Raw genomic sequence first — 20,369 nt, forward strand, 5'->3', positions numbered from 1 at the left:
CGAGGGGACGTGGTGCACCGATACAGTGTCCATGTCAACCACGTCGACAATCGGGACAAAAAACATGAAAAACCCATGTCAACCTATTGACTGTCGACCATCCGAATGTCGACACAATGCTTGTGTTGACCTTTTGACACTGTCGACAGTTTTCATGTGTCGAACTAAGTCATGTTGACCTTCAGTGATTGACCCCATGTATGTCAACCTTAATTTGGTCAACTAAATGACCCATACCCAGTAGTACAAAGGTAAACTGACCGATCAAGCATATGGAGACGATGAGGGCAACACATGTTGCATATACAGTAGCATACTACAGGCATTCCCACACAGGGATTTTTTTTATTTGAACATTAACCCCTTGAGTGGTGGGTTTTGCTGGGGCAGGACATACCTACCAGGGCAGGTTTGTCCTGCCCCAGCAAAACCCACCACAGGTCATAGGAACCCACCACCCCGCACCCCCCTCACCTTCGCTCCGGCGTGAGTACGCCGGAGCTCCCCTGCCGCCACGGCCCCAGCCGCCTGTCAGTCATCAGAAAGGCGGCAAGCTTGGGGATGTTTTGCGGTGGCTCGGATGGACTCGGGTGTCTGAACTCTTCCGAGTCCCCCCGAGCCGCCCTGAACATCCCTGAGCCTGCCGCCTACGTCACAACAGTATGGCGATTGCCGGCTGGCTGCAGGGGAGCTCCGGCGTATGATCGCCGGGTACGCCGGAGCAGAGGAACAAACAGGAGGGATGAGGGCAGAGCCATATTAAGGTCTAAATGGGCCTGGAGCTGAAAACGATCAAGGGCCTATTATGCGCAATATTAGGGATTGTGGCCAGCACCTAATAATGTGGGAGGGGTGACCAGTGTTCTGGTTGGGTGGTCTGCTCATGAGTGTGGCTCTATTTGTGTAAATACTTTCAACTAATTATATATGCCTGGAAAAGGCAGGGGGCTTGCATAAGAAAAATGCAGGGAGATATATTGGCGGGTGCCCTCCAAAGGTGCACCCGCAGGACGTCAATATACTAAGATACTTGCGGGGTGAGGCGGCACTCCAGTCATAAAAAGAATAGTGAAAGCCGAAACTTGGTAGACAACATTTCAGCACCTTTTATGTGGTCACCTAAATTTACCACACCATATACACCTTATACAAATCATGCAACACAATAGTAACCCCCTTATACTGTACTTGCCTCTTACACATTATGCCACATGGATTGAGCCAAAATACACACTTTACCAGGTATGTCCAAACAGTGGCGCACCAGCTGTTGTGAAACTACACGTCCCAGCATGCCTTGACATAGTTTTAGCATTCCCTAATAGCAAAACTGTGGCAATGCATGATGGGACTTATAGTTTCACAAAAGCTGTAGGGCCATAGTTTGGACATGCCTGCACTATACCAAACAGATTGAGATATAATGCACCATATGCTTCATAAACAGGGGCATTGCGTGCCAAAGGCGCACATTAAAAATGTACACCATAATGCCCATAACATGTTAAGCCACACACCATAATTTCCATTAAAAATTATGCTACATAAGTGTTGCTTACCTACATTATTGTCAGGGGTTCCATGCTCATTGCCAGGGGTTCCATGCTCGTTGCCATGTGGGATTACATGCTCATTACCAAGGGGAATACATGCTCGCGGTAACTGGGGGATAGCCGCCGCGGGGCAAAAATGACAGCCGGGTAGAGAGCAGGGGGCTGCCCAGCTGTATTTAGAGCACTGCATGTCCCGGCTATTTGAAATAATACCCCTTTAACACCAGAAATTGCAGGGATTTACCCGGGAATATGGTCCCAGGATCATGCAGGGACATTCCCGGACTGGCCCCTTTTACACCAACCTAGTCCCTGCATTTTCTGGTGTAAGGGGGAGAGAAAACCACCCCCGCCTCCCTTTAAACAACCAGCTATATCTTCTGAACCAACTGACCCCTTTAAATGTGGGCTTCGAATGATTTTGGTCCCGTGAAACTGGGCCATTTGGTTCCAGAGAAATCTGTCCTCAAACAACATGAACAGCCATAAAATTACATTTCAGAAATGAAAAAAAATTGGTTTACCCAAAATATCTCTAGAACCCATGAACCCATATGGACCAGGTATCAGATTGAAGGCACAGCTATTTGGAATCGACTGAGATTAACCTTGAGCTTCTGTGATGCCAGAGGGGGAACTGGCAGCCGTTGGAACCGGGTGGAGGTCGGAATAAGTGGGTCATGTTATCCTATGGGGAAAACGTTCCAGGTTTGCCTGGCGGTATCTCAGGTTCCCGGGGGGCTAGCGACGTGGGGCTGGACTCGTTGGAAAGCCCTGGCCCTCAGCTACAAAATGGGCCTATTTGGAGAGTGGGCCTGGAGCTATAGCTCCATCAGGTCCATTGTTAATCTGGCCCTGGGTGAGGGGGGTGACGGACGGGGGAACCCCTAAAGGTAGTGCACCTACTACAAAGTGGTATGCCCGCTGTACATACTGTACTTCTGTAAAACTCGCCGGTCTGGAACTGGTCTATTTATTTTGCGATTTTTGGTCATGTTTCATTATAAATGCAGATTTTTATGTTTTCTGAGAGAAAACACCTGAATACAATTTTGAATATGCAATTTTTTTTTTGCAGGTCAAAAGTGCTAATTTTATCTCAATTTGCAAGTGACTACATGTGCGCCTTTTGGAAAAAATGCGATTTTGGACATTTATTGCCTACATTACCAAAAATCGCATTTTACTACATTTGGCCTTTGGAGAGAGATAAAATTGTGAGACGTTAAGAACCAATCAATCAGCTCATAGCTGTTATTTTTTCAACACAGACTGTAAAATATAAGGCAGAAGCTGATTGGATAGTATTTCATTAAACTTAAGGCCCATACACACGGGGAGATTTATGCCTATTTTCAAAGTGATCAGTCTAGATCATTTAGAAAGGAAGCGCACATCATCCCGTGTGTATCCCGCGCATGACCATTGCCACTGTCAGATCCCCTGCATGTGCCTAAAGAACAATAAGTTAGCACAGATCGCCCATACACACATTGTTACATGTACATATACATATATACATACATCTAGCTAAACGGGAAGCTCAATGGGAATTGCCTAGCCTACATCGCTCAGCATGAAGTCTAGGCAGAACTCGCCCTGTGTGTATGGGGATTAAGCCACAAAGCTCCCATAGACACAAAACATTAAATTATGCAAAAACTGTAGTGTCTACATACAGTAATTTTAGGGACTTAAAGCTTAATAAATAGTCCCCATAGAGTTTTTTGTAGTTTTCACATCACATAAAACATTTTGAAACGTTTTGAAAAACTGTAATTTTAAATGGTATTTTAAACGGGTCTAGTGTTCATATTGCAGCAGATTACCATTTAAAAATACCGTTTAAGTTCCATTCACATCACCAGTCAAGCCGTTTAACCTCTGAACACGTTTCTACCCACAGCTTATTTCCTGGTTCAGGGAAGGGACACAAGACAAGGGACAGCCTATCACAGGCCCTTATTCTGATCGGTGCGGATATTCCCGCATGCGGACGGCCCGCCGATGTTGATCGTCTGCGCATGTGCAGAGGTCACTCTGCGCATGTGCAGGCGATTTCGCCGTACGGATTCTTTATACGCCGCACAGGGGGCGTAGAGGGGCGTGAGGGGCTACTTAGCCTCATTACCCTATGCATACGCCCCGCGTTTCATGGGCGTTCCCATGCAAACGCGGGGCGTATGCATGGTAATGAGGCCGTGACGCGTGGGTACGGGGCGGGCATCTGACATCGCCGGATGTCAGCTGCCCGCCCCCATAAATGATTTCACACGGACAAGTGTCCGTGTGGTCTTGTGTTGCGGGACCTGGTGGAGCGTGCGGCCCTGCATTCGATGTTCAGCGACCATCCAATGCAGGGGCTGCTCCCAAGACGGAGGAGGCGTATCCCCGTCCAATTTCATGCGGATCGCCACATATCCGCGTACGGACGGCAGGTGACGATCCGTATGGAAGGCGGGGATTCGCCTGCACGGTCGCGGCCGCATATTCTGATCGGGCCGCACCGATCAGAATAAGGCCCACAGTGCTCTAACCTTTATTTTTTACTAAATACCATTTCAGTGCCATTCAGACAGCACAAAAAACGGCTCTGAATTGGCTTTAAAACGGGTAGGACTCTGCTTTTTAAACGTGTTGAAATACCAGTTAACTTTAAATGGTATTTCAACTATGACACTTTCACACTGCAGCCTTAAACGTTTTAAAAGGCAAAAAAAGGCAATATACCGTTTTAAAAGTGTGATGTGAAAGCTACATTTAATTATGTAATAAGATTACTTTATTTAACAAAACAGCAACAATAAACCATGTGCAACTGGAATGAGAGTTGTACAAAGTTTCTTTTAAGCTAATCTACCATGCCATTTAAAGAATTGATTTTTTCCCAAACTAGGTTTAACCAATGTTCCGTAGTAGCTCAATGTTGCATGACTGCGGATAAAATATTCAGAGCACGTCCGCTGACACAATTAACCGTGGTGTGGCGTAAAGGGCCCCTCTGGAATACTAATCGAGCGGGGACGCATTTATCTCTAACTAAACTCACTAGCACCGAGGATTTATTTATTTTACATTACATTTATACCTTTTACACTTATTTATTTACATGTAAAATGTAGAATAAAGATTATATTAATATCTATCTATCTATCTATCTATCTATCTATCTATCTATCTATCTATCTATCTATCTATAAATGTGAGAGATGGCATTTTTATTCTTCAATATCTTACTTGAAAAAGGAAGAACACAAGTTTAGTTCTCCTTATTGACACATTCTTGGTTGGATGCACATGTGTATTATTATTTTAATAATTATTTAATATATAATTAATTAATTAATTAATTAATTAATAATAATAATAATAATAAAATAATAATAATAAATACATAATATACATAGAAACATTGTATAACTACTACTACTACAAATAATAATAACAACAACATATTTAATATACATAGAATAATTGCATGGTGTAGGGGCTGAAATGTCATAAATACTGTAACATGTACTTTTGTATCAAACAGATCATTTTAAGAATAATAACTCCTGATGTAAAAAGTTTTTTTTTTTTTAATTATAGGATTGAAATACGTAATTTTGAAATATGCAAATTCTTAAATATTATTTTCAAAAACATTAGCCACCCAATTCATTCCAATATACCGTACGTACAATACTGACCCGATTACATGTTTGCTGCTTGCCATTCACATTGCCGGGACATTCCACCATTTCCAGCAATAACGTTAGCATCTCCTTGGAGCTGTTCCTGCGAAGCTCAGTTTCGTTTCCAGGGAGGAAAGTCTGGAGAGTTTGCAGGAGCCCTCTGTGGCTGGAGGTCTGGTTGGTCTCCTCATGGCGGGATTCAGCATGTGCTCCCATGAGGGTGAAGCCAAACCAGAGGAGAAATGTAATGATCCAAAAAGGATGCTTTCTACAATTCCACATTGCAGGAATTCAGCAAACATCTGCAGCACGTACAGATCGCGGCCTCGCTGGTGCGGTACACAGACCTTAAAGGATAATACAAACCAAAGACCCTGCTAAGCAGAATGACTGCAATGTGTTTTGAAGGAATTTATTAATTGGTTCACTAAGCTGATTTGCAGTGACAAGCTGCTTCTACACAACGGGGGTCTGTGCGGCCTGCAGCATGACGGGGCCAGGCCCACAGCCATCTCGCCACATGAAATGCTGCATTTTCTCTCACACTAAATTCAAATTGAAACTTTCAGATTGTATATAGAAGGGAAAAAGTACAAAAGTTAATTTTCATTGTTTAGAAAATCATAAACTTTTCAACCCCTGAAGACATATACAAATAGGTCCAGATACTTAAGGGGACATATACTAAGATGGGAGTTCTATTATGGGCTGTTGCTATGGGCAACCAATCAGACACTATCTATTATCTGCACATCCCATGTGAAATAGAACTCCGATCTTTAGTAAATTTCCCCTATAATAAAGTCTCGGGTGCTAGTGATTCTGATAAAGTTTTGAAATCTAGACTATTATAAAGATAGATATAAAATCAATCTGTATTTCACAAGTGATGCATGTCTTTCTATGGAGGGTACAGTATTTATCAAAGCTCGGAGAGAGATAAAGTCAATCGGCTTCTGCCTTGGATCATACAGGCTATATTTCAAAATGACAGGCTGGACACACAATTGTTCCATTCTTGGCAGATCAGACTGTTGTACAATCTTCTTCGGACCTGTTGGCAGATTCCACATCCAATCCTTGCTACACACTCATACTTGTCCAATTTTTTCAGCAAACCAATCTATGTCTGCGAAATTATTCTGCTGAAAATGATTTGACTGAGGGGGAAGGGGGATTAATTAATGAGGCATTTCATTATGATGGTGAAGAGAGTGAAGGTTGAGGATTAGTAACATCAACGGGGATGAGGTCAGGATTTATGCCCCCTGCCTCCCAAAAATAAAACAAAACACAAATGTGTGGTGCCCCCCCCACAATGTCATAGCCAGCCTGGGCTCTTTGAGCAGAACCTGGTTCAAAAACTACGGGGAACAATATGTGTAGGGATCCTCCATATTAAGTGAACCAGTGCTGGCTCCATTAGTCCCCTCGTACTTTAAGAACCAGCACCATGCACCACTAGTAAATGGGTAATGCTGCACACTTGACAGGGTCCCCCAGCCAATATTATTCTCCTCTATCTAGTCAGCCCAGGCCAGAGTTTGGGGCCAATCAATAAAGGGGTCCTCCCTCTCCAAGGCCAGCGGTGAAGCCTGGGGCAATCCCCAGCACCCATTAGTGGGTGCCGAGTTGATATCCATTAGTGAAAGAAAGTTTAATATTATCTTTTACAGGAGGAGTACAGGCAGTGGCGTAACAATAGCCCCGCAGACCCTACAGTCGCCAGGGGTCTGCAGGGCTATTGTAACGCTGCCGCCACTGCACACACATCCGCTGCACAAACGGGAGACTCTTTGGAAGCCTCTACAGCACGCCCATCCGCCAATGCCCCCCTCGTGCCGCCTTACCCATCCGCTTAGCAGGCACCCGCAGATCTTTGCGGTGCGGTTCTGGCTCCCCTCTTGGCTACTACTGCTTTGGAAATAGACCATCATAAAATGTCCGCCCACCATACAGCAGACAGTTCTGTGAAACTGTCTGCTGTATGGGGACGGACATTTTGTGATGGACCATTTTCATAGCAGAATCAGGAGGCTCCCCGGGACCGCACCGCAGAGTAGATTTGAGGGTCCCTGCTTAGCGGAGGGGTAAGGCGGCATGGGCGGATGGGGGGAGGGTTGCTAACTTTACTGGGGGGGGTGGCAGGCACTGTGAAATTTTCGGCGGGGGGCGGAGAAATTATAGTTACGCCACTGACTACAGGTCCCATTAAAAGCCTCCCTGCATGCTGGTATTTAGAGAACCACAAGTACCAGCTTGTGGGGCATTAAGGACCTGGTGGTAATCATTGTAGCTCCTCCTTTGCAATCAGACTGAAACCTGCTACGTCAAATTAGGCACCAGGAGGCGGGTGATGATAACGTAAGCTTCCATTGGCGGCCTTGGATTTTGAAAATACAGATGCTGTACAATTTTTGAAAATATAACATGCCGCCATTATGCACGGCTGCTGTTAGAGCAGAGTTCTTGGTACTTTTTCTTCACAAGTTTCTCTCTCTCTCTCTCTAAACTTGGATACATGCCACTTCCATGCAATGTGTACAGTCAATACTGAATGTTATAAATCTCATATTACTTAAGAGAATTGTTTATATTGGACTCCAGAACCTGACAGGGATTGGCTAATCTTACTCATGCAGGTCTATGGTTACTATGGAGACAGAGACTTACTTTTACGCTTAAGATGGCCATACACTGCTGCGATGTATCACAGCATGGCCATTTGATCCCCCTGAGCCGCCCGGATCGCATGTGATACATCGCATGCAGTCGTTTCACATGTGATGTATCGTAGGCAACCCCTGTTCCCCGCCATCGGTCCAATTCGGAGGTCGGACCTGCATGCATTTGGCCCAATCCATCTGAAACTGGGCTGAAGATGGCCGAAAAGGGGACAGGTGCTGACATCATGTAATGTCAGCCACCTGCCCTGTGCAGACTTCGCCTCGCATGGGGATGTCCTGCATTTTTCTCAGAGCACCCGACATTTTTGCCCAGGAAATGCTGGGTGTCCCCATGTGACAGCCCCCTGTCCATCCACTACCCGGCCCGCTGTGTGCGACTGCCTCAGCAAAGACACATCGGGTCTACGTATATTTGCCGATACACATGCGCAGACCCACACCATCGGTCCCCAAAGCTTATTCACTGCAGATTAAAAGGGTCTGAATTAGGGTCAAAGTTACAAAAAATATAAAATACGTTTTGGGCACCACAGACGCAGAGTGGCAGGCACAGTCTCACATAAATGGGGTTATCAGTTTGTATCTGTGCAGAGTTTGTATACCCTAGTCTTGTTCATACCGGTTTCCTTCCATTATCCAATGAATACATACTGCACTGTACTGGTAGGTACAGTACAGTTATCCATTTAATACACACGGTACTGTACTGGTAGGTACAGTACAGTTATCCAATAAATACATACTGTACTGTACTGGTAGGTACAGTGCAGTTATCCAAGAAATACATACTGCACTGTACTGGTAGGTACAGTACAGTTATCCAATAAATACATACTGTACTGGTAGGTACAGTTATCCAATAAATACATACTGTACTGGTAGGTACAGTACAATTATCCAATAAATACATACTGTACTGGTAGGTACAGTACAGTTATCCAACAAATACATACTGTACTGTACTGGTAGGTACAGTACAGTTATCCAATACATACATACTGTACTGTACTGGTAGGTACAGTACAGTTATCCAATAAATACACACTGTACTGTACTGGTAATTACAGTACAGTTATCCAATAAATACATATTGTACTGGTAGGTACAGTACAGTTATCCAATAAATACATACTGTACTGGTAGGTACAGTACAGTTATCCAACAAATACATACTGTACTGTACTGGTAGGTACAGTACAGTTATACAATAAATACATACTGTACTGGTAGGTACAGTACAGTTATCCAACAAATACATACTGTACTGTACTGTACTGGTAGGTACAGTACAGTTATCCAATAAATACATACTGTACTGTACTGGTAGGTACAGTACAGTTATCCAATAAATACATACTGTACTGTACTGGTAGGTTCAGTACAGTTATCCAATAAATACACACTGTACTGTACTGGTAATTACAGTACAGTTATCCAATAAATACATACTGTACTGTACAGGTAGGTACAGTACAGTTATCCAATAAATACATACTGTACTGTACTGGTAGGTACAGTACAGTTATCCAATAAATACATACTGTACTGTACTGTACTGGTAGGCTAATTGACCTGACATTATTACCCATGGTGTCTGTGTGTAATCTGCTGCAGGGACTAATGTGACTGACTATTCTCTGCCAAGTGAGAACCATACAGGGGCGTAACTAGTTATTCATAGGCCCCATAGCAAAAGTTTGAAAAGGCCCCCTATTTAGCAACTGATGGTGATAAATGTATGTAAAATACATTACTTAGACCCTAAAGATGGGCCCCCTTCAGCTCTGGGCCCCATAGCAGATGCAACCTTGCTCCTATACTAGTTACGCCCTTGGAACCATATGTAAAAAAGACTTAAAGGGGGAAATTTACTAAGATGTGAGTTGTATTTCACATGGGATGTTGCTATGGGCATCCAATCAGATACTATCTATTATCTTCTAGAAGGTGCTAAAAAAATGAGAAATAGTTTCTGATTGGTTGCCCATAGCAACATCCAATGCGAAATACAACTCTTAGTAAATTCCCCCCAAAATCTTACAGCGTAATTATATCATTCCTTGGGACCAAAGAGATGGAGAGTGTTGCTATAATCTGTATTATTTTGTTCATTCCATGTGCACAGCCATGCGTGACTGGTCCTGTTTCCATAACAGCTGATGCTACTGCATCAGATGAATAGAGTTCTACTTAATTTTACATATGGACGGATTTTCAAAACTATTCAGATTTTCAAAAGAACATTGTGATTATTTTCTTAATACCTTTAGTAAGTAATCATTCACTGTGTATTACCTCAGAGTGATTCATGGTGAAACAATGTCACAGCATTTATTGTCCTTGTAGTTAGGTCAGTTGCTGGCACTGCTATTCACTTCTGCTACCTGTTTTTTTCAATGTTTTGTATTGATTTTAACATGTACAATTCAAAAATTGACATTGATAAAGATATAGAAGTTACAAAAGGACACTTTGTTGCAAATTGTTGGAAAAATTACATTTAGTTGGAAACTTCACTGAATAAGGCAACTAGTGTTCTATACATAACAGGTCAATAAGCAAAACATAAAGAACATTGTGGGGGAAATTTACCAATATGAAAAACCTAGTTTTTCGTATTAGTATTTCCTCTACGACTGCATATGACTGTTTCAGTCGTATGCACAGTCGTGTTCCAGAGGGGAATGTACAAAGCAGTCAGATACGACTGCTTTGTAACCCTCCGATGTCGTAGGAATTCGTATTAGCTGACCATATATACGGCCGCTAATACGAATGTTTCAGGCAGTCTGCACGGATCAGTCAGATCCGTGCAGGCTGCAGAGTGTAAAAAAAAATAGAAAAATTAAATAAATAAAAAAAAAAACTGCGTGGGGTCCCCCCCACAGCCATAACCAGCACCAGGCTGAAGGAGCCGGGGCCGGTAATTAAAAATTAGGGAACCCGACAAATAGGGGTTCCCCGATTTTTAACAACCAGCCCCAGGCTCCAGGTCCGGGGCTGGTTCCCAAAATACGGGGGACAAAATGACTAGGGGTCCCCCGTATTTTAAGAACCAGCCCCAGGCCAAACCAGCCAGCAGGGTAATGTCACAGCCGGGGGACTTATTAAATAAGGTCCCGCGGCCAAAACATTAACCCTACCGACCAGTCAGACTGGCCAGGGGCCCTGGGCGAGTGGGGACCCCCCCAATGAAGGGTTCCCCCCCCCCTCCAGGACTTACCTGACCAGGCTGAAGCCTGGTGCTGTCCCCGGTGACCCTGGGCTGTGGTCACCGGGCTGATAGTGGTGTAAAAAAATACTGGTGAACTATGAGTCCCAGCCTGCGGGGCATTAAAGGGCCCCCTGGCACTTGTAGTTCCACAGTAAAAAAAATTGTACAATAAAACACACTGACACCCACTTAAAATAAAACTTTAATACATCCAAAGCCCTTACATACTAATACTTACCTATCTTCATCCCGTAGGTAGCCCTGGTCCTGATGTCCTGGTCTTCTGGTCCTGTGTCATCTTCTGGATCCATGTCGGCATCCCTGTCGGCGATGGCGTCGGCATCCGACGAAATCCATGGTGGAAGCTGTGGAAGGAAACTATACTCACCTGTCCCAGGGCGACGTAGTCCAGGTAAGGGGTCTTTGCAAAAAAACAAACCGAGCGGCATTCGGGAGGCGGAGCGGCACGATGTACACAAACACCGTGTGGCTCAGCTGTTCGCTTGGTTCACGTACTCGGTTTGTTTTTTTGCAAAGACCCCTTACCTGGTTAGTACTGAGTAGACGGTAATGATCTAAATATTCCTGGATACCATCCCTTAAAAATCCTTTAAATAGTTTACCCACAATTGATGTTAAACTAACGGGTCTGTAATTAGCGGGATCTTCCTTTTTTGAATATTGGCACTACCTCTGCTATTCTCCAATCTTTTGGTACTATACCTGACGATAGTGACTTGCTAAAGATATAATGTAGGGGGGTAGCTAGTTCATCCCTTAATTCCATTAATACCCTCGGATGAATCCCATCTGGCCCTGGTGATTTATTTGTTTTGAGTTTGCTTAGCCTCAGTATTATTTCCTTCGGCGTGAAATCCACAATGAGATCTGGCTTATTTGTCCCGTTTGTGGTAAATGTTCGTTCCACAGTCTGCTCTCCCTTAGTAAATACTGATGAGAAGAACTCATTTAACAGTTTTGCTTTTCCCTTGTCCTCAGTAACACTTTTTCCACTAGTATCAGTTAGTGGGCCTATGTTTTCCTTAATTAAACGTTTAATATTTATGTATTTAAAAAACTTCTTTGGGTTGGTTTTGCTTTCAGTGGCTATGCACTCTTCATATAATATTTTAGCTGCTTTGATTACTCCTTTACAAGTTTTGTTTGATTCTTTGTATTTTGCGAACGCCTCCTCATTCAAGTTATTTTTATAGAATTTAAATGCTCTTGTTTTATTGTTGATAGCTGACCTTACTTCTTTGTCCAACCATGGTGGCTTTTTTTTGTTGAATTTACCTTTAGCTACTTTAGGAATGTATTTAATAGTTAGTGAATCAAGCACCTTTTTTAGAGTATCCCACATTTCCTCTGCATTTTTTCCCTCCATAACCGTTTCCTACCCAATTCCTGTTAGGGCTTCCCTGAATAATTCAAAGTTCGCTTTTCTGAAGTTTAGTATTTTTGCAGATCCTTTTTGATGTAATTTACTGAAGTTGATTTCCAGTGAAACCATATTGTGATCACTGTTCCCTAATTGTTCAATTTCTTTTGTGTTTGAAACTAAGTCTGTGTTATTTGTTAATACTAAGTCCAAGAGCGCCTCATCACGAGTTGGAGTTTCTACCGTTTGTGTAATAAACTGGTCTTTAAGTAAGCTTAAGAACCCATTGCTTCTTGCTGATTTACCTGTTTCGTTTTCCCAATCAATGTCGGGTAAATTAAAATCCCCCATAATTAATACCTGACCCTGATTTGATGCTTGTTTGATTTGGTTTAAAAGAAGAGATTCTTCCCATTCGTTTATATTTGGTGGTCTATAGCATACCCCTATTATAAAATTTTTTTTTTTTTTATTATTGTCGGTTATCTCTGCCCACATTGTCTCCGAGTTGTCTTCTTCCAGGTCTGTGCTCATATTTTTCTCACATGATGTTAAGTTATTATTTACATATAGGCACACACCCCCGCCCCTTCTATTTTCCCTGTCTTTCCTGTAGAGTGTATATCCCTCCATGTTTAATGCCCAGTCATGCGACTCATTACACCATGTTTCTGTAATACCAATGATGTCGTAGTCGTCCCTACTGATCACCGTTTCTAGCTCCCCGATTTTACTCACTAAGCTTCTTGCATTAGCCAGTAAGCATTTTAATTTATGTTTATTTTTAGATATGGCTCTAATATTGTGATTAGTTTCACCCCAGGACCCATTTGAATTCTTTACTAGCTTCCTCTTTCCCCTCTCCCCTTCAATAGACTCTCTACAGGCCTCCCCACCATGCACACTGCCTGCCCTCTTTATAGTTCTGGGAATTCTTCCTCTGTCATTCCCTCCTTCCCGTATACTAAGATCATCTGTACCAAAGAACTGTAATGGGGTAACGTGACTGTTACAACATAACATTTTATTACATGACATTCCTGATGCACCCTGAGAGTTACCCCCGATTATACCCTTGTTATGTCCCAGGACTTTGTCTATGTCTCCGCCCCCCCCCCATCTCCTTCCCCCATATGATTCCTGATCCCAGTCCGGCTTCTCTCCCTGATGGTCCCATAAAGTCTTGCTGCCCCCACCCCCCCCCCCCCCCCGTTGCCTAGTTTAAAATCTACTCCAACCCTCTAACCATCCTTACCCCCAGAACCGCAGCCCCCTCCTCGTTCAGGTGCAATCCATCACGGCAAAAAAGATGGCGCCTGACCGAGAAGTCCACCCAGTGTTCCATGAACACGAATCCCTCTTTCCCACACCAATCCTTAAGCCACACATTTACCTCCCTGATCTCCCCCTGCCTCCCTGAGCTAGCGCGTGGCACTGGTAATATTTCCGAGAAAATTACCCTACATGTCCTCGCCTTTAATTTCTTACCTAATTCCCTATACTCTTTCTTGAGGACATCCCACCTACCATTGACTTTGTCGTTGGTGCCGATGTGCACCAAGACCGCCGGGTTGCTCCCAGCCCCTCCCAACAATCCGTCGACTCGGTCTGCCATACCCGAGCACCCGGGAGGCAACAGACCGTGCGGCGATCGCGGTCCCGATAGCAGATGACCACAGCCCAGGGTCACCGGGGACAGCACCAGGCTTCAGCCTGGTCAGGTAAGTCCTGGAGGGGGGGGACCCTCCCACTCCCCCAGGGCCCCTGGCCAGGCTGACTGGTCAGTAGGGTTAATGTTTTGGCCGCGGGACCTTATATAATAAGTGTCCCCCGGCTGTGACATTACCCTGCTGGCTGGTTTGGCCTGGGGCTGGTTCTTAAAATACGGGGGACCCCTACTCATTTTGTCCCCCGTATTTTGGGAACCAGCCCCGGACCTGGAGCCTGGGGCTGGTTGTTAAAAATCGGGGAACCCCTATTTGTCGGGTTCCCTGATTTTTAATTACCGGCCCTGGCTCCTTCAGCCTGGTGCTGGTTACAGCTGTGGGGGGGGGGGGGGAATATTTTTATTTTTCTATTTTTTTTACACTGCAGCCTGCATGGATCTGACTGATCCGTGCAGGCTAAAGCCAAATACGACAGGAACATCAGGGTGTATTTTCCTGTCGTATTTTGGTGCCTGTTTTACACCAAGTAGCAGCCGTATTATCAGTACGGCTGCTCAGTAAATCAGGAACCACCATTATTTTGAATGGTGATTTCTGTCGTATCCTATCGATGGTGTAGACATTCGTATTTGTAAAAACAAATACGAATGTCCCATCATTAGGAATACGAATTGTTGTATTTTCGTGATTGTAAATCCCGAAAATACAAATGTGTAAAAAATAGGTGTATTTCTGCCTACGAATACACCTATTTTTTTACGAATCCATTTTGGTAAATTTCCACCAGTATATCCAAAATAATCTAGTTCTAATCAATTGTTAATAAAAAGGCGTAGTAGAAGAAAGGAGAAAAAGAAGACGGAAAAGGAAAACTGCAAGGCCCATTTCTCTATCATCCAGCAGGGGACAGTGGCGTTCACGCTGGGTAATAGAGGTGGATGGCTGGGAACTGGCACACTGTAACTTTAAACAGCTGGCTCCTCCCCTCTAGTACCCACAATCCCCAGTTAGAAAAATTGTGCCTACGGAGCTGGCCACGCAGGAGTTTACTCCTGTATTTCATCTCTTTGGGCATTTTTTTCTTGCAATTTCCCTGCTAGGGAATTTATCCCCAGATATCTGGTTGTTTTATATCCCTGCTAGGGAGCTTGGCGCACTGGTTCATCCAGCACTGACTGTCAGGGTCTCACCAAAAGACGCCTGCAAGCCTGCTTGTGTTCCTGCGGCCCCCCACCAAAGGGACCGTCAGACACCACCTGCCTGCCTGTGATGCCGGTCGGAGTCACCTAACTGTGAGTACCCCTTCAGCGGGGTGTCCTGTTTGTGTCCTGCAGTGTGCCGCGTGTCACCCCCGTTATCGCGTCTCCCAGCAAGTGCAGAGGGATTAATCCTTGCTGGCTGGGAGGCTCAGCGCGGCGGGGTGTGAGAGTGATAGTGGTGTAACACTGTGTGACTACTCAGACGCGGTACCGCACGCGGCGGGCGCCATTTTAGATGTATATTGCCGCGGTGAGGGGGACTTTGTTTCTGCTTGTCACCTCTCTCCTTTTAGGTGTACATAGCAGTGGGACTTTAACCCTTTCATTCCCCTCTGTTTGGCTTTATAGCTCTGTGTGGGGGAGGGTTTTGTTGCTAACAAGGAGGCTTAGTCTTCCCTCTGGTGCCTACAGTCCCTAGGTCCTTACACCCCTCCTGTCTTATCTGTGTGTGTGTGTGTGTAAGTGCTTCTGGAAACATGACTGGCAAAGCGTCCACTAAGGCTTCTCAGAAGGCATTTATTTGCATCTCTTGTGGTGCAAAGTTTTCACAGACCTCTGCTGATGGAAAAGCTACTACTTGTGAGACATGCAGGGGTGTGTCACAGGGTCCTTCTGAGGCCTCTAATGTTCCTCCTGCATGGGCTTCCTCATTGGTGGGGGCCATGTCTCAGCTTTTCTCTGAACTGGCTGAATCCAGAGTGGCTCAGCCAGCCTGGGTCTCTTCTCTAACTAGATCCATGGATTCATTTGTTACTTCTATGTCTGTCCCTTCTCTTCAGCAGAGACGACTAAAGCGGCCGTTGCTCCTGCAGGACTCTGATGATTCCGAGGAGGAACAGGAGTTTCTAGCAGACGAACTGGACCCGGACCTTGATGATGACCAGGTCCAGCCTGCAGCTGAGCCAGAACAAGCCCCGGCAGGGGTGGAGGTGCTTATAGTTGCTGTTAAGCGGGTCCTTAACTTCCCTGAGGAGCCGGAACCCGTGTCCCAGGATTTAGAGCTGTTTGAGGTACGTCCTAAGCAGCTGGTGGTTTTTCCTTTTCCTAAACAGGAGCAACTAAATTCGCCATGGCAGAACCCGGATAAACGTCTCCAGGTTCCGAAGAAGTTTCTTTCGTTATACCCGTTTCAACCGTCTGCGCTCGCGCAGTGGGTGACGCCTCCGCCTGTGGACGCCTCCTTTTCGAGGTTGTCCAAGAAGACTACCCTACCGGTTCCGGGAGCTACATCCTTAAAGGATCCTGCGGATAGGAAGCTGGATAATACTCTTAAGGCCATCTATGTGGCAGCAGGAACCCAACTGCGACCAGTGGTGGTGTCAGCCTGGGTAAGTAAGGCCATTTCCAAATGGGCTGACCAGCTAACCCAGGGTCTGGAGGGGGGTGTTCCCCGCCAGGAACTGAGGGTGCTGGCGGAACATATCCGCGAGTCGGCGGATTTTCTTACAGACGCGTCTAAAGACATCACTACGGTTGCTACCAGGGTATCGGCTAACTCTATCGCCGCCAGGAGAGCCTTGTGGTTGCGGTCCTGGCAAGCGGACATGGAGTCAAAGAAGGCGGTAGAAGCCTTGCCGTTTACTGGAGACATGCTGTTCGGCCCTGAGCTGGATAAATGGATCTCCCAGGCCACGGGAGGTAAGTCGGCTTTCCTGCCATCTGCTCCTTCACCAGCGAGACGCCAGTACGCGGGGCCCTCGTTCAATTCCTTTCGGCCGCAGCAGTCCTTTCACGGCAGGGGAAGAGGCTCTACCTCTTCCTTTCGTGGGTCCCGTGGAAAGACAAGAGGACAGCCTGCGGCCAGGGCCCAGCAGCCCAAGCCCCAGGAGAAGCCTGCAGCGTGACTATCCTCCAGCCATGCTGGGGGATTCCCAGGTTGGGGCCCGTCTTTTGGAGTTTCGACTACAGTGGCTTGCCACCACGTCAGATCCTTGGGTCCGTCTGCTCTTTTTAGACGGATACAAGATTCAGTTTGCGGGTCTCCCACCTTCAAGATTTTTCACAACTGCTCTGCCACGCGAGCAGGAGAAAAGAGTACAGTTGCAAGGGGCAATGGAGAAGCTTTTGAAATCCAGAGTGATTATGCCGGTGCCTTTCGAGGAGAGGGAAAGAGGATTTTACTCAAATCTATTTACGGTTCCCAAACCAGATGGATCCGCAAGACCCATTTTAAACCTCAAGGCACTCAATTTGTACGTCCAGTACCATCCTTTCAAGATGGAGTCAGTACACTCTGTCATAGCCTCTCTGAAGCCTCAGGAGTTCTTACTCTCCTTAGACATAAAGGATGCGTATCTCCACGTACCAATATGGATTCACCATCAATCTTTTCTCAGGTTCGCTGTTGGACAGGAGCATTTCCAGTTCCGCGCCCTTCCGTTCGGGCTGTCCTCTGCCCCTCGCGTTTTTACGAAGCTGTTGTCGGTCCTGCTGGCTTGTCTGAGGCTTCAGGGCATCAATATCGTGCCTTACTTGGACGACCTACTGATAAAGGCACCATCTCCTTCGATTCTACAGGACCATGCTCACAGAACAATTCTGTTCCTGACGCAGCACGGGTGGATAATGAACTATCCAAAGTCCTCGTTGGTACCGTCCCAGCGCCTACAGTTCTTGGACCTGTTGCTGGATACCAAAGCACAGAGAATATTCCTGCCAGAGGACAAGATCGCCTCCATCCGGATGTTGATGCGTCAGATTCTACTCCACAAGACAGTTCAGATCCTGCTTTGCATTCGCCTGATAGGAAAGATGGTGGCAGCTTTCCCGGTGCTTCAGTTCGGGAGGCTCCACTCTCGAACCCTTCAGTTGGACTTGCTTCGTCAATGGTCGGGCTCTCACCTGTTCATCCAGCTATCCAGTCGAGCAAGGTCGTCACTGCTGTGGTGGCTACACAGACAGAATTTGACTCAGGGCCGTCGATTCGCCATATGGGACTGGATAGTTCTGACAACGGACGCCAGTCTCACAGGTTGGGGCGCGGTCATTTTAGATCGTCGACTGCAGGGTCTCTGGAGTCAGTGGGAAACAAGTCTGCCCATAAACGTGCTGGAGCTCAGGGCGATTCACAATGCTCTACTAGCTGTTCCAGACATTGTTCAGGGGAAAACAGTCAAGGTCCAGTCGGACAACGCGACGGCTGTTGCGTACCTTAACAGACAAGGAGGCACCAAAAGCAAGGGCGCCATGAAGGAGGCCGCAAGGATCCTAGACTGGGCAGAGAGACACAAAGTGATTCTGTCGGCAGTATACCTTCCAGGAGTCGAGAATTGGGAGGCCGACTTTCTGAGCAGACAGAGGTTCCATCCGGGGGAATGGTCTCTGCATCCCGACGTGTTTCAGGAGCTAGTCAGGAGATGGGGTCTGCCTCAGATAGACCTCATGGCCTCCAGGCAGAACCACCAGCTTCCCCATTACGTCTCACGAACAAGGGACGCCGGAGCGTGGGCAGTGGACGCTCTGGAGGTTCGGTGGCCCTTCCACTTCGTCTACCTGTTTCCTCCAATTCCGCTCCTAGGAAGGATTCTCAAGAAGATAAGAAGGGAAAGGGTCTGAGCCGTGTTGATTGCCCCGTTCTGGCCCAGACGCACTTGGTTCGCCGAGATTCAGTCCCTGCTCATAGACCAGCCTTGGACACTCCCGGACAGGCCGGATCTCCTCCAGCAGGGACTATTTCTGCACCCGGCGCTGAAGCCACTCCGTTTAACGGCGTGGCTATTGAAGAAGACGTCTTAAGAAGGAAGGGTATACCGGCCTCGGTAATCCCCACGATGATGGCGGCCCGTAAGCCGGTCTCTGCTAAACATTATCATCGGATATGGCGAGCATATTCCACTTGGTGTTCCGCTCAGGGTTACCTGTTCAGGAGTTTTCACCTACCTAGGCTACTTCGATTTCTGCAGTCGGGGTTGGAATCAGGACTTCGTCTAGCTTCCCTGAAGGTACAGGTTTCTTCACTGTCCATCCTGTTTCAGAAGAAGCTGGCTTTATTGCCAGAAATCAGGACGTTCTTGCAAGGGGTGGCCAGAGTCCAGCCCCCCTTCGTTCCCCCTACACCGCCGTGGGATCTGCCTTTAGTTCTGCGATTCCTACAGTCCGATACTTTTGAGCCCTTGGAGCAGGTCGATTTAAAATTCCTGACATGGAAGACAGTTACGCTGTTGGCTCTGGCCTCGGCAAGGAGAGTCTCAGAGTTGGGTGCTCTGTCTTGCCGGGCACCTTTTCTTATTTTTCATTCGGACAGGGCGGAGCTTCGTACAAGGGCCTCTTTCTTGCCTAAGGTGGTTTCTTCATTCCACGTGAATCAACCGATTGTCATCCCTGCCTTTACGGACTCCGACCCGCAATCGGTCTCCCTTGATGTGGTCCGAGCTTTGCGAGTTTATGTGTCCAGAACAGCGTCTTTGAGGAAATCAGACGGCCTATTTGTCCTGTACGACGCCCTTAAACGGGGTTGGCCGGCCTCGAAGCAGACTATAGCTCGCTGGATCAAGCTCACGATTAGGCAGGCCTATTTGGCTGAGGGTAGGGCCCCGCCCTCCTCTATCACAGCTCACTCCACCCGATCGGTGGGCACTTCGTGGGCAGCGCGACGAGGCGCGTCTTCAGTTCAACTATGTAGGGCAGCTACATGGTCGTCCACTCACACCTTCATTAGGTTTTATAGATTCGACACGTTCGCCTCTTCAGCGGCGGATTTTGGTCGTTTGGTTTTGCAGGCTCCTCTGAGTTCTCCCGCCCAAGGGGGAATCTTTGGAACCTCCCCAGCGTGAACGCCAGTGTCCCCTGCTGGATGATAGAGAAAAGAGGAATTTGGTACCTACCGGTAATTCCATTTCTCTGAATCCACAGGGGACACTGGCCTCCCTCCCTACTCGGGTCGCCTGCCAGTCATTGTTGTCAAGTGTGTACAGTTCTTGTTGTCTGTATAT

At 46.4% G+C, this 20,369-nt stretch overlaps 1 protein-coding gene across 1 annotated transcript in view; it reads right to left on the bottom strand.

Annotated features, from left to right (window-relative positions):
* SLC39A12 (solute carrier family 39 member 12) overlaps positions 1–5,913 on the bottom strand; it is a 49,168-nt gene extending 43,255 nt beyond the window's left edge. Inside the window, exon 1 of the mRNA XM_083189328.1 lies at positions 5,246–5,913. Within this exon, the coding sequence (XP_083045454.1) occupies positions 5,246–5,512 (267 nt within the window). The 5' untranslated portion in view covers positions 5,513–5,913. The remainder of the gene's footprint in view (positions 1–5,245) is intronic.
* Between the last annotated feature and the right edge of the window lie 14,456 nt (positions 5,914–20,369).

Source organism: Crinia signifera, chromosome 5 (assembly GCF_055691185.1).
Source record: "Crinia signifera chromosome 5, ASM5569118v1, whole genome shotgun sequence".
Lineage (NCBI taxonomy): Eukaryota > Metazoa > Chordata > Amphibia > Anura > Myobatrachidae > Crinia > Crinia signifera.